At 41.7% G+C, this 14,538-nt stretch overlaps 1 protein-coding gene across 2 annotated transcripts in view; it reads right to left on the bottom strand.

Annotated features, from left to right (window-relative positions):
- MBD5 (methyl-CpG binding domain protein 5) overlaps positions 1 to 14,538 on the bottom strand; it is a 201,106-nt gene that overhangs the window by 21,694 nt on the left and 164,874 nt on the right. For both annotated transcript variants that reach the window (XM_060257464.1, XM_060257465.1), the window contains 3 exons: positions 11,201 to 12,232; positions 8,862 to 9,067; positions 5,028 to 6,236 (listed from right to left, as the gene is read on the bottom strand). In XM_060257464.1, the coding sequence (XP_060113447.1) occupies positions 5,028 to 6,236; positions 8,862 to 9,067; positions 11,201 to 12,232 (2,447 nt within the window). The remainder of the gene's footprint in view (positions 1 to 5,027; positions 6,237 to 8,861; positions 9,068 to 11,200; positions 12,233 to 14,538) is intronic.

The raw sequence follows: 14,538 nt of genomic DNA, 5'->3' as shown, positions 1-14,538 counted from the left end.
ATGCAGGTGATAAGTGTTACTGAGAGAGAACTGTCCTTCTGAATTACATACCTGGGCTAGTTTTTGACACTGAGATCATAATTCCTGATGAACTTAGATAGAAACAAGCCATGTAGCTGTTTCACACAAACCCAGAAACAAGTATTCCATGACAGCATACTGAGGAAGCATCCATTTGATAGTGTGAAATGACAAAGCTAACAGGGTTGCACTTATCCAGTAACGGTTGTTTAGGGCAGGCACACATGGGGACTGTGCATGAGCAGGCTTGCCACGGAGAGGTTTTTACACCGAGAGCTACTGAAGCTAAGTGAGAGCATACAGTGGGGCCAGGTGGACAGTATGTGTGCCTGCACAGAAGATCGTTGAAGAACAACAGTTACAGATAAATGCAACTCTGTTTTCATCATCAATCTTCTGTGCAGTCCAACATGGGGATTCTAACAACCTAATCAACAAGGGGGCAGGAAGTGCTCTCTTCACTTGACTTTTTTTGTAAAACCAGGACTTTTTTTTGTAGAAAAAGCCCAGCAGGAACTCATTTGCACATTAGGCCACTCCCATGACATCACCATTATTTCACATAAGGCTTTTTTGTGGAAAAAGCCCAGAAGGAACTCATTTGCATATTAAGCCACCCACCCCTGACACCAAACCAGCTGGAACTGTGTTCCTGTGCGTACCACTAAAAAAAAAAGCTGTGATAACGACTGTAGAACTACTATGCCCACTTGCATCTCTCTTCTCGCACGCAGGGCCAGGGCACAGAACACGCCGATGAAGACCATTTCACTGCTCGACAAATCTCCGGCAATGGACTTTATCTAAGAAGGCAGCCAACGACACCATTGCCCTAGCGGAATGGACCTGAACCTCCAAAGAACATGGAAGCTTAGCGTGGTTGTAACATTCTCCGATCGTATTCATAACCCAACTAGATAAGAGTCTGGGATGAAGTCCTTTTACCCCTATTAGAATCAGCAACACAAAAAGTGCCTTACGTTCCAAAACTTGAGGTTCTCTTTAAGTATAGCAATAAAGCTTTCTCTTATCCAAAGTGTGCAGGGCCTTCTCATTCTCTGATTCCGGCAGAAGGACGAATAATTTCCTGAGACATATAGAATCTAGATACCACTTTTGGTAGGAACTGAATGCTGGTTCTGAGGACCACCCTTTTGGGAAACACCTTAAGGAAAGGTGGGTCCATACACAATACAACCAACTCACTGAATCTCCAAGTGGAGGTCACAGTCACTGAAAAGCAGACTTTCATGGACAATGTAGTGACAGGGGAAGTAGCTAAAGGCTCAAAGGGTATAAATATTAGTTGTGAAAGTACCAGGGACAGGGACCACTGGGGGACCAGTGAGTCCCAGGAGGATAGAGACTGAATAAGCCTTTCAGGAATGTTTTAGACAACTGGTGCAAAAAGGCTGATTTACCATCTGATCCCAGATGATAACAGGAAATAGCCACCAAGTGCAACTTAGGGAGGAGTAGGCTAGCCCACCAGACCTAAGGGAAAGCAAGTATTTGAAGATAGCTTGTAGAGGTGCCCTAGCAGGGTTTTTTTGTGAATTCCAAAAGTTGCTACTATGATGCAGTAACGATCCAGCGTGTATTCACAAGTCAGGCGTCTATATCAAGCACATGGATCACAACAGGAGGAGATGGGATTGTCCATGTTTCACTTCTATAGTAAGACAGACTAGATACAAAGGATTTTGGAGGCCATAGCACCTTGTTTACTTGTGTATCAATACACCAACACTTGTTATAGGCCCTATATCTGAGAAGAAGCAAAACACTGAAGAGAGTCTTGTGCATCACAGCAAGTGTGAACAAAATGTTTTAAGCAGTTATTTCCACTGTGGACCAACTAGTGCAGATGGACTTCCTGCACCTATGAGTACTTCATTCTCAGTTGTTCAGAAAGTGATGAGGTATTCTGAGAATGGAATAGTATCTCTAATCCAGCTTTAACAAGCTAAGTGTAGATTTTTTGGCCAGTGGCAGTATCAGACAGGCACTCCAGAACAAATTAAAATGAGGTGAAGAACTCTATCACATACCTGAATCTTAAAATGGTCAAAATCCAGTGATCTGAGATATATGATTCCATGATAAAAATATGGAGCACAGGTCCATCAGTGGCTATTAGCCACAGTGTGGGTGTATATATAAATTTTTTTGCCACTGTGTGACACAGAGTGTTGGACTGGATGGGCCGTTGGCCTGATCCAACATGGCTTCTCTTATGTTCTTATGTTGCAAAGAAGTCCAAGTCTCTCACTGAGTAGAATGGTAGACTGAATGGTGGTTATAATGCAGGTGATGATTTTAAGCATGTTGAAGTAGGCTAGAATGGAGAGCCAAAGAAGTGGCTAGTGAAGGAACCAATAATGGCAACTGCAAAGGAAGCTGGGATCAAGACTGTGGAAAAACGATGAACTTTTTCTGGCTAAGTAATTCCAGAACAGATGAAACTCTCCTTAAGCATTTATTAAAATGGAGCTTGTTTGAGAATACCTGTTCCACTCCCACAGCAACTGCAGTCTTTTCACTGTGTGGCCACCATATCTGGGTGGTATAAACCTGAGAGAGAAAGATGTTTGCAATCCAGTGATCAAGAGACTTCTAGTCTCCAAAGCTCAGGGCAGCTGATAGTCATGACAACATGATTTTGAGAAGTCAAATAAGTAAGCAGACAGAGAACAAACTTAAGTAGCTCTACTCAGAACCCTGTTCAAATTTGCTCACTGGGGCTTACTCCCACAAAAGAACATTTAGTAAACAGACTTACTTGAGTAAACTGCTTTGTGCACTAACAGCAGCTTTCAGAATTTGTTACGGCATTTAAGAAAGACATAGGAAGCAAAAATTTGAAATTATTTTGTGACAAGAGGATTTTTCATACATGCATGTTCATTATTTGACTTGTCACTTAAAGACTCAACTGAATGTGTCAATAATTGCTATTGAAAAGTATTATGCTTGAGTTGATGTTAAGAAATATGAAAATTCTGTTTGTGGTGATTAATCATGATGGCTGATTTACACATGCTAGTTGTTACCTAATGCTATTTAATATATGAGAACTTTCAAGTGTCCCCACTATGAAATCTGTATGAACATTCCTTTTTTTTTGCAGTTTTATAAATAACTTAGGAATGAATGTAAAAACTGTCTCCCAAATACTTGAGAATTCCTCTTCATAAAAAGTTTAAATTAAAAATTCATTACATAGTAATTAATGAAGGAAGAAGAAAGAAGGGAGGAATTGTACAACAATAATGTGAACTCAACAGCATTTCATGCTTATGAGAATGTAATGATTTATTTGTAAATTTATCTGTACCAAAAACAGGCCTGATTTTTCAGACTGCTTGAGAAGCTATTATCTCCCACCTTCTTATAAGAATGACAAGAATTCAATAACTTTGAAATGCAAGCTTTAAATGCATTTGCTTAAACAGATATTGAAGATCCCCATTACACTGAACTGTCTGATACTCATCTTCAATACGATGACAATTTTTCCAGGGAAATCCTCTCTAGTGTTTCTAAATGGCTAGTGGTGCAAGAGAATAACAGTTGGGATCTATTCACACAAGAACGTCTCTATGATTCCTCTGTGTAATTGTTATTCCTCTGCAAATGCTGAAAGATGGAAGGGGGCTGCAATCCCTTATTGCTGTAGGCCCCGTGTCTTCACTGTGGAACTAAAATGCTGTGTTAAAATGTTGAGTATGGAGAACGTGGCCAAAGGAAAGAGCTCAGTACTAAGAAAAATGGCCGCAAGCATATGAAGAGAACTTTCCTCCCTAGTCATCATAACCAGCAGCCATAAGACGGAAAAGGCCTATACTTTCCAACTAGGCTTGAGTTCCAAATTAATACCACAATAACGCCCTGCCTAGAAAAGAGAGGGAAACTGACCAGAAGACATCAGTGAGAACATGATCTTTCCACTCTTGCTATCAAACTCCAATCTAGCTTCTAGAAAATATTGACGTCTCTTAAGTACGACCATTTAAAAAAACTCTTCAGATAAATGCTAGCACACTCCACATACTCAGCAGCTGTGAAAGACCAACAAAGTAATGGTTTTGATCCCACTTAGTCAAGACTTTGCAGTCAGGGTGGGAATGACTTGCCAGGGGAAGGCTGTTTTCGGCAACACCTCCTTAGCAGCAGTAATGGGTGCCCTGGTTCTTAGCTTCCATCTTTTCAGGGGGAAGGATGAATTTATAATTTGTACTCTTCTAGATAAACTGCCTCTGTCAATACCAGATGCCCCTGTTTGTTTGTTAAACAAACAAACAAACTTGGTGCACATTCCTAATTCTTATTGGTCCACATTCCTAGTTTTTATTAATTAATGCGAAAAGGTCCCAAAGGACTAAACATGTAGAGGGGCTTTTGTGGTTGGGGAACTCTCCGGAGTGGTGTTCCATGTGGCAAGGGATGATATAGCCAATGGCCAACTGCCTACTGCCATGAATGCACAGAAATACACTATATTCAATCAGAAGGGTCTTTGGGTCCCAGCCGTAATCTGTTACTTTTAGCTGATCCCAAATACCTAATTAAGTTTCCTCTTGTAGAATACTCACATTGATTACTACTCCCTTTATGCTACTATGCAGCATAAAGAAGTCAACAAAATCCTATGTAAAACATATGATTAAAGAAGGGTTAAATTAAAGCAACATATATACATAACGGCATATTCAAGCAGCATCAAGATAGCATAATATGAGTTGACTTCATGAAATAAAAAGGCATATGCGTTTAAATCAAATATTTTAGATTGATCCTATCTGCTAAGGGTCATAGAGAAAGAGACGACTGCAATAGCGGCTCTAAAATTGAAACAGAAACTAAAAATCCACCAGCAATATACATAAGCCCCCAAACCCCAACATAAGAAGACATGAGCAAAAACTTGTGACTAAGGCACACCCTTGTTTTTATATATATATATATGTGTATCTATATATATATGTACATTTGTATAAAAATACCTTCCCATCCTCAGTGCTTTGTTGACATGAGTTGTGAACATCATCTTCTCTTACTAATTTACCAGGCCATGAAGTCAGTCCTTTTATTTGGCCCCAGACCAAGTCCCCAACGTTAAACGTCCTTGGCCTGTAATGTATCAACTCATTGGAAGAAGGGGAATCGGGATTCCTTAGATCATCTTCACTACTAATGCTTTTAGCGTCTGAAGGACTAGGCACGCACCCATTAATGCTTTTGGCATTAAAGTCTCCATTATAATGGATGTAGTCTTTAACTAGAGAACTTTCAAAGCTATTTGAGGAACTCGGAGACTGCTCCTCCACTGCCAGGTCTTGCTTAGAAGCACTCAGCAACTCTCCAAACCCTCTGCTCTGTTGAGGCCTGTTTCCGTTTATGTGTGCGCATCGTTCCACAGTGTTCTCTAGTCTCTCTTTAAAACTCATCATAGTTCTTTTGTAATGGCTATACCTGAAGTTCTCCTCCAACATTTTATCGCTTTGACAGTTTCGCTGTGATAATAGTATTGGATGCTGCTTGCCTTGGACCAATGGCAGTGTGGAGACATGGTTGGGTCTTTCGTGGCAAGGGCTGCTGTGGATATGGGATGGATGATCTAAAAACTCCTCACACTTCCAACTGTTCATGTCCCCTCCAGGGCTTTGCTCCCCTTCCCACTGCTTTTTGGGTGTGTTGCAACCCGTTGGTTTATAGTATTCCAAGCCATCCCCCTCACTGGAATTTTTAAGGTGTTCTGAATTCTTCAGTATTCGTGCCCCCCTAGAGTTCCTTGCCCTACCTTCATGATCAGAAATGCCAATGTTTCTTCCATGGATTACTGCGCTGACAGCACTGGAGAGATTTAATGGATCACCAATTGAGGCTGTGAAGGCACTCATGGCACTCAGAGCGGGGATGGGGCTCATTTGCGTTGTACTGTTAACTGCAGTGGTGATAACTACTTGCATCCCCTTGCTTGCGGCATCTACCACTGCTTTGTAGATAGCATTGACTGAAGCATCACCCTGGGCACCTAGGTTGGGGTTGTCCTTGGTCTGCTGGCCAATGGATGGTTCTGTCCTTTGCTGCAAGTTGCATGGAGAATCCTGAAAAGGTGGAAGTGGGGTGTTGGGACTTTCAGGAATTGGTGGCATCCCCATCTGAGTGAGCATTCTCTTGTTTAGAAAAGCCGCCTCTTCCTGCATTCTCACCTTTCAAAAAGACAAGAGGAAAATAAATTTGAGAGGTTTGATAATGAATATTTCATGCAAGAAGTAAACAGCAAGGCAGTGATCTTCCTCGTTAGTATCTACTGAGATCTCCTTAAGTTGTCCTTAACAACTTAAGCTAGTGGCGATAATCAAATATAAGCTATGTAACACTGAGCAAGGACTTTTAAAATAATTTTTGGTTCTAACTTCTGCTTAGGGTGATAGCTGTATGAGCAGAGATAGATAGATAGATAGATAGATAGATAGATAGATAGATAGATAGATAGATAGATAGATAGATAGATAGATAGATAGATAGATAGATGATAGATAGATAGATAGATAGATAGATAGATAGATGATAGATAGATAGATAGATAGATAGATAGATAGATAGATAGATAGATGATAGATAGATGATAGATAGATAGATGATGGATGGATAGATGATGGATGGATAGATAGATAGATGGATGGATAGATAGATAGATAGATAGATAGATAGATAGATAGATAGATAGATAGATAGATAGATAGATAGATAGATAGATAGATAGACAGACAGACAGACAGACAGACAGACAGACAGACAGACAGACAGACACAACTTAAGTGAAGTGCGGCATAATTTGTTACTTAAAAGTTAGTTCTAAACCTACTTCAAAGAAATTTAGACCTCTGCAAGAACTATAGAAATATACTCCCAATGTCATAAAAGACTTTGGGAACCCACATAACCACTTTCCTGCCTTCCCACAGAGAGGATCTTCCATCTGCAACTCTTATAGAAGTCTGCAAAAAACTAGTGTGCCACAAGCAAGCATTAGGTGAACCACAAAACATTTTGCTACAGAGCAAGCAACATTAAGCAGAGTATGTTAAAATACCCACTCTGTTCTCTCTTTTTTTTGTCTACATTAGGTATCCACAATTGAGGCCTTGGTAAGCCTTCCCACCACACAGGCTCAACCATATTTTTTATTTCTATTTTGATTATACTTCTGAATGGGATTCTAAAGCTATGCAATATGTGTGAGAAAACGTACTGGTTCTCAGTAGTACTATGAAAATGGCTCTTCTTGCATATTATTTGAATTATGCCCTTGGGTTGCAACCCAATTCAATTGAAGCTAAGGTGATTTATTAAGGATGGTGCATAAGAACTATTTTGTTAGCTCAAAACAGAACTTGAAATGGACTGCTTCCTCCTTCCTGTTGTGGCTGCAGCTCCCTGTGCTCACAGGCACTGGGAACTTTTCTAAAGGTTCTCTCAACAATTTCCCTATTATTCATGTCTCAGTCACAAGTCGCAATCCGGCGCGCAGTTACAAGAACTTAGTCCAACTGAATTAACCCAAATATAATGTTGTGCAAGGTTGTAGCCATCACCATTATTCTTCTAAACATGTACACTGTTCATAGACTAAGGCCTTCAACTTTGTAAGCTGCTTTGTAAGACACTTGTAAAGCTGCTTTGAGACTCCTAAGGGTATAAAAAAGAGGGATATAAAAACCAACTCTTCTTCTTCATCTACTTCTTAGGGTTGCCAGGTCTGATTCAGAAAATATTCTGGGGACTTTGGGGGTGGAGCCAGGAGCAAGGTTGTGACAAGCATGACTGAGCTTCAAAGGGAGTTCTGGCGATCACATTTAAAAGGACTGTGCTTTTTTAATTGGAAAAAATGGAAAATGGGGGCACCTTCTTATGGGGCTTATGGGGCTCACCCAGGACCATTGTGTGGGAGTTGGTGAACTAGGCGACGGCCTAGGGTGCCGGTTCCCACGGGGCGCCTCCACTGCCGCTGCCCTCCTCCCTCCCTTTGCAGCACTGGAAGCCAGCGCAATGCTCTGCTTTTTGAAACTTAAGGAGTGGGGTTAAGGAAAGGGGAGGGAAGGTGGCTCAGTGGTAGAGCATCTGCTTGGGAAGCAGAAGGTCCCAGGTTCAATCCCCGGCACCTCCAAAAAAGGGTCCAGGCAAATAGGTGTGAAAAACCTCAGCTTGACACCCTGGAGAGCCGCTGCCAGTATGAGAAGACAATACTGACTTTGATGGACCAAAGGTCTGATTCAGTATAAGGCAGCTTCATATGTTCAAAGGCACCAGATACCATGTGGAAAATTTGGTGCCTCTACCTCAAAAAACAGAATGGCTTACAACATTAAAAACTTTACAACAACATTAAATAAACCACATCCAAGCAAAACGATATCATAATTACAGGATTATCAGATTAGATTAGAAACCAGGATCCACATCATTGGCCTATCAGTCATAAAAATACATATAGGATGGTAGTATTCAGCATAATTTACACACCTAGATAGAAAGGCACTTTTTTGCTTACCACAATTTTTCTTTAATACTTGCCAATGGTGAAAAAACAATGTATTAACTCTTTTAAAAGGTGAAATTCCATGCATAATTACGCCAGTCTGAAACATTAGGCCTAGGCTGAAGAAGCTCTGCATAAAACCATGCAGTTAAAATGTCAGAGGAGGTAAAGTATTGAAATGACCCCGCCACAGTTTTAATTTCAAGAAACGATGAACTAAAAACCAAGAAAATAAAAAGTAATTGTATTATTTAATGTATGACTTTTAAAAAGAAGCAAAAACCTTCCGTACCTGGAAATTCTGGAACAGACAAGCCATAGGGTTTGGATTGTTAGGTGGCCCAGGAATTGGGGGCTGTCCTTGAAAACCTTGGAGATTCTGATAGCCTTGGAGGAGCTGTTGTTGATTTGAAGGAAACATCTGATTGTTGTTGAACAGGGACTGCAGATGCGTTAGCTGATGATTACTAAGAGCAGTGTTTACTGATGACATGTCACCTGCAATTCCAAATACAGGGATGTTTAAGTCAGTAGTTTTCCAAGGGCTAAGCATCAAGCTGTGTTGTATAACACAGTGGTAACAATGCATAAACAAAGATTTTAGTGAACCAGTTCTTTGGGATTACAGTGCAACAGCACAGATTTGCTGTTACACCTTGTCTACCTGAACTCTTTCTGTAAAACAGTCTAAGTCTGGATTTCACTTCCCAGAGAATCTAGACTTCATCCTTAAATCGACAAAAAAAATCTGTTCAACAAAGTGGTCAGTTGCTCTCACAATGTTTCTTGAAGCAGAAGCAACACAGAGAAGTGCTAGCAAACTTGTCCTGACAATCAGCAGGGTTTTTTTTCAATTTAAAAAATCACTGCTTTAAAATATACGCTACATTATTAAAAAAAATGTTAAAACACACATATGCAAACCGATAATATCAGTACAAAAAAATAAACGTTTTGGTGACTTAAAATGTGTGCAAACTAGTATATGCTTCTTGAAGAAGCAATTTTAGAATCCACGGTCTGAAAAACAAGGTCACAACGGCAAAAATATTTCACAGATGCAGGCAAGATTCATTTTTACAAGTGGGATTGAAGGACACCAAAATGTTTCTTATGTACACTGGGGTGGGTGTAGTTTACTGTTTTAAGGAGTGCATCAAGGTCGTCTTAAATAAAAGCAGCAGCTTTTTAAGGTACTGGGGAGAGGATAACTCAAAGAATCTGGTACACATTATAGGCTGTCAGACTACAGGCCCACTTAGCTCCAATTCATCTACTCAGACTGGCAGCAGTTCTCCAGGGCCTCCTACTTGGAAATCCTGTTAAGTGGAGGCTCCAGGGATTGCACCCAGGACCCTCTGCATGAAACACATGTACCCCCCCTCAGGTACATGGAAGTTTTGTACACAACTCTTTGAATCCTATGTTGCTAGCATACATGTGGACTTATTATAGTAACAACTCTGATATCAAATTCATTTTTTTGGCAAATTCCTAACAAATTAGGATGGGATTTATACTAAAACTAGTTCTGTACAGCTATTTATCCCTATGTTTGATGAACACAAATTTACTAAACACACATGTGCGCACAATACATTATACAACTAGAAATATTCGTAAAACAAAATGCCAGATCGCTAGAGGAAATACCATTAATCTTTTTTAAAGCTTTGGTTTTTTTAATCAACATACTTGCATTTTAAAAGCATTTATTTTAGACAAATGATGATTTAAACCATGATTACCCCAGGCTATTTTTTGTAGACTGGGTTCACCTGAGATCTATACATGACATGACTGTGTATTTTAATTATCAGCTGAAAGCTGCCTTGAATGTCTCATGACAGATATGGGGAATATAAATTTAAATATAAAATTAAAGGACTTGGCAGACTCTCGGGTCCAATTCACAGTTAAATCTGGTTTTATATAATGTTTTGAAGGCACATTCTCCAGTACATGGTTCCCCATCTGAAGTCACTGGTAGAAGACGCTACTACCTCAGGTTTAAACATGTGACTTGGGACCCCAGCTTCCCAAGTGGTTTGGAAACTACAAAGCAAATGAAAAAACAAGGAAACATGAGAACATAAATCTATAGCACTAGAAGGATAGCTTATTACTTTGAATCTGAGCAAGACTGCCCTTGACTGTGCAAGATATTATGTACTGCTTCATAGTAATCTGCTGGTTGGGTGCACTGGTGTTGGAGTATTTCAGATTCAGAAGGATTTGGAAGGTTTTCATCTATTGTGCAGCTACTCGTACTAACCCTGTGATGCCTTGGAAATTTTAAACCAAACACTGCCTCCCAAACATGCACCTGCGCATTGATTAGATTGGAAAAATGTAAAAGCCATTCCAACTGGTTTGACTGAATTTAGATGGCATCAAACTTTCTAAAACAAAAACGCTTTTTAAATATACTATTTAAAATTTTCTGTCAATTGTATTTGCAATTTTCCACTGGAATGGTTAAGACAAGCTGACAGCATAAAACCTTTTAGGAAAAAAAGTGCAATGAAATGGAATTTTTTTTTTTTTTAAAAAAAGTATAAAATAGAAGCTTCCCCCCCACCATTCTTTTTTTTTTTTCCTTTTTAAAATCTGCGAAAATATTTAACTTACCAAGTAGACCTGTCCCCAGTAGAGGGTTAAGTAGCTGCGGCACCACAGAGTTACTGTTGAGTTTAGCTGGACCAGATGTGCTCCCAGCATTATTAGATATGCTCAGCAATGTTTCTGCCATTGACACCACTGCTGTCCCACCAAGTGTTGAGACAGACAGTGCTGCCACTGCTGATGATGTAGTGGCCGTGGTAGTGGTAGCCTGGGAGGAGACTGCCACGGAAACCTCTGGATGATTAGCAGTGTTTCCCGATGTAGAGTTCAGAACACCTCCCAAAAGCTGGGGATTCAAGGTCATTAATCCTGAGGCCCCAGTGACAGCTGGGAGGAAGAGGGGATTTGAAGTAGTGTCTGCGCCTGAAAAGATTGGGAAAGGGTTTCCCAGGGGGCTGGTTAACAGGGTCTCAGCTCTGTTGGTGTCTGACTGACTGCTTAGCAAGTGATCTGGTGGCGGGGCTGTCATCTGTGTTACTGAGGGCACTGGATTGTTTTGCTGTTGCTGTAACAGATCTGAGGTGGACAGATTGAAAGGTGCTAAGGGGAACATAGCAGCTGCTTGGGCTTGGTTCTGAAGAAGAGCTGCTAGCAGCTGAAAATGGACAGGTTGCAGCACCTGCCCATCCACATCACTGGAGAGCAAAGCTAAAGCAGCGTTTACATTTGGGTTGAGAAAACCTAAAGGATTGAGGTTGACCTCAGACTTGCCTTCTCCTGCTGAAGGCTGCAGTATGTTTAATAGATTCTGGTTTAGGAGGTGCTGCTGATTCACTGGCAAAGAGATAGGCAGAGAACTAAAGAGATTTGAATTCAAAGAGTGCGGAAGATTGTTGTTCGAAGCGCTGCTCTGAGGAAAATGCAGAACATGTTCGTGTCCAACAAAAGGAAAGTCATTCCCAATGGGGAGCTGGCTGTGAAGTGGGTTTCCAGCCGCAGTTGTGACAATGACGCCATCCTGAAGAACTGACGTGGTCTTGGTGATGGCTGGTTGGCTGGTGCCAGCTATCGTGGTGGACGATGGTGGTCCTGCCCGCCCTACGAAAGCGAAATAAAGGTAATAGATAAGTATGATAACGAGCATTGATAAGGAGCTTGTTGATAAAGTTATATGTGGCTCCCAAACAGAAAATAATCTTCTGCCCTACAATATTCAAGGCGCTTCCCAAAACAGAGCAAAACACTGACAACGCAGTACGACAAAATACAAGATATTTAGATTCATGTTAATTAACACAACATACTCTCAACTGTCAGTATAAAAATAAATTCTGGTTTTAATCTTAGATTTTAGTGTTGCATTGATTAAAAGGCATATAATGTGATTTTGGCATTTGTGTTGACTGTAATTTCATCCCCTCCTGAAGAAAACAACGTTAGATCCGACCGAATTGGCACACTACCGGCCGGTATCGAATTTGCCCTTTTTGGGCAAACTTATAGAGAGGGCAGCGGCGTTGCAGCTACAGAGCTTCCTGGATGATGCTTCTGTCCTCGACCCCTACCAGTCTGGTTTTCGCCCGGGCCACGGGACGGAGGCGGTGCTGGTCGCCCTGGTGGATGACCTTCGGCGACATCTGGATCAAGGCGGCTCGGCGGTGCTGATGTTGTTGGACCTATCGGCAGCGTTCGATATGGTCGACCATCGGCTCCTGGCGTGCCGCCTTGCCGACGCAGGGATTCAGGGGTTGGCCTTGCAATGGCTTTCCTCTTTCCTTGACGGTCGGGGACAAAGGGTGGCGATTGGGGAGGAACTGTCCCGGAGACACACGCTTGAGTGCGGGGTGCCTCAAGGGGCGGTGCTTTCCCCGATGTTATTTAACATCTATATGCGCCCCCTTGCCCAGATGGCCCGAGGGTATGGGCTGGGTTGCCATCAGTATGCTGATGACACCCAGCTCTATCTGTTTATGGACGGCCGGCCCGCCTGCGCCCCAGAAAATCTGGACCGGGCGTTACAGGCAGTGGCTAGGTGGCTTAGGCTGAGTGGGCTGAAACTGAACCCAGCGAAGACAGAGGTCCTTTGCTTAGGTCGCTGCGGCCCGGGAAGGGAACTCCCCCTGCCAGTTTTTGACGGCGCTCCATTAACAGCGTCGGGCAGGGTTAAGAGCCTGGGGGTGCTGTTGGAGCCTTCATTGACGATGGAGGCTCAGATAGCAGCCACTGCCAAGTCCGCTTTTTTTCATCTTAGGCGGGCGAGGCAGTTGGCCCCCTTCCTGGAACGTGACGACCTGGCAACAGTGATTCATGCTACGGTCACCTCGAGGCTGGACTACTGTAATGCCCTCTACATGGGGCTACCCCTGTGCCGAACCCGGAAACTGCAGTTGGTGCAGAACGCTGCTGCCCGGCTGTTATTAGGGCTCCCAAGATGGGAGCACATTCGACCGGGGCTCCAGGGTCTGCACTGGCTGCCAGTAATATTCCGAGTCCGGTACAAGGTGTTGGTTATGACCTTTAAAGCCCTATATGGCCTAGGACCTGCCTACCTTAGGGACCGTCTCTTCCCACACGTTCCCCAGAGAGTACTACGTTCAGGTTCACAAAACCTGTTGGTAGTCCCCGGGCCAAAGGAGGCCCGCCTAAAATCCACCAGGGATCGGGCCTACTCAATAACGGCACCTTATTGGTGGAACCAACTGCCGGAAGAGGTGCGGGCCCTGCGGGATCTAGGGCAATTCCGCAGGGCCTGTAAGACAGTCCTCTTCCGGCAGGCCTATGATATTAACTGACAATGCAAAATATCCTGGATGAAAAAATGTATCTATAGGCCGCCGGTTTTTACTCTATCTTGTTTTTACTAAATTATGGTTTAATGGTATTTTAATTGTTTAAACTGAAATTGTTTTAATTATTGTGTTGTAAGCCGCCCTGAGACACCTAGGTGAGAAGGGCGGGGTATAAATCTTAATATAAATAAAATAAATAAATAAATAAATAAATTCTTTTTCTTTTAACAATTTATTAATAACACATGGTTACAATATTTAATTATCTTTTTCTTATACTAAACCATATGACACTTCACCCCCCCTCCCTCCAATATTGACTTCCCCGAAGTTATAAATTTACAGTTAATTCTAAAGGTACCACTAATTTATCAAAATGTAATACTTTTGATTAATACTAAAATATTGTCCAATGTCTTTTTACGTTCCACTCTTTCTCCATATATCCTTTGAATTTCTTCCGCTCCTTTTTGAATAAGTCTAAGTCATAGTCTCTTAAAGTTTTAGTTAATTTGTCCATCTCACTCCACGATAAAACTTTCACAATCCAATCCCAGATTGTAATTTCATTCTTATACACAATGAATAGGGTTGACTGGTAGGGGGTTGCACTGG

The sequence above is a fragment of the Heteronotia binoei genome, chromosome 16 (assembly GCF_032191835.1).
Source record: "Heteronotia binoei isolate CCM8104 ecotype False Entrance Well chromosome 16, APGP_CSIRO_Hbin_v1, whole genome shotgun sequence".
NCBI lineage: Eukaryota > Metazoa > Chordata > Lepidosauria > Squamata > Gekkonidae > Heteronotia > Heteronotia binoei.
Note: the sequence above shows the minus strand (reverse complement) of the source record. Positions and strands in the feature narration are given on the sequence as shown.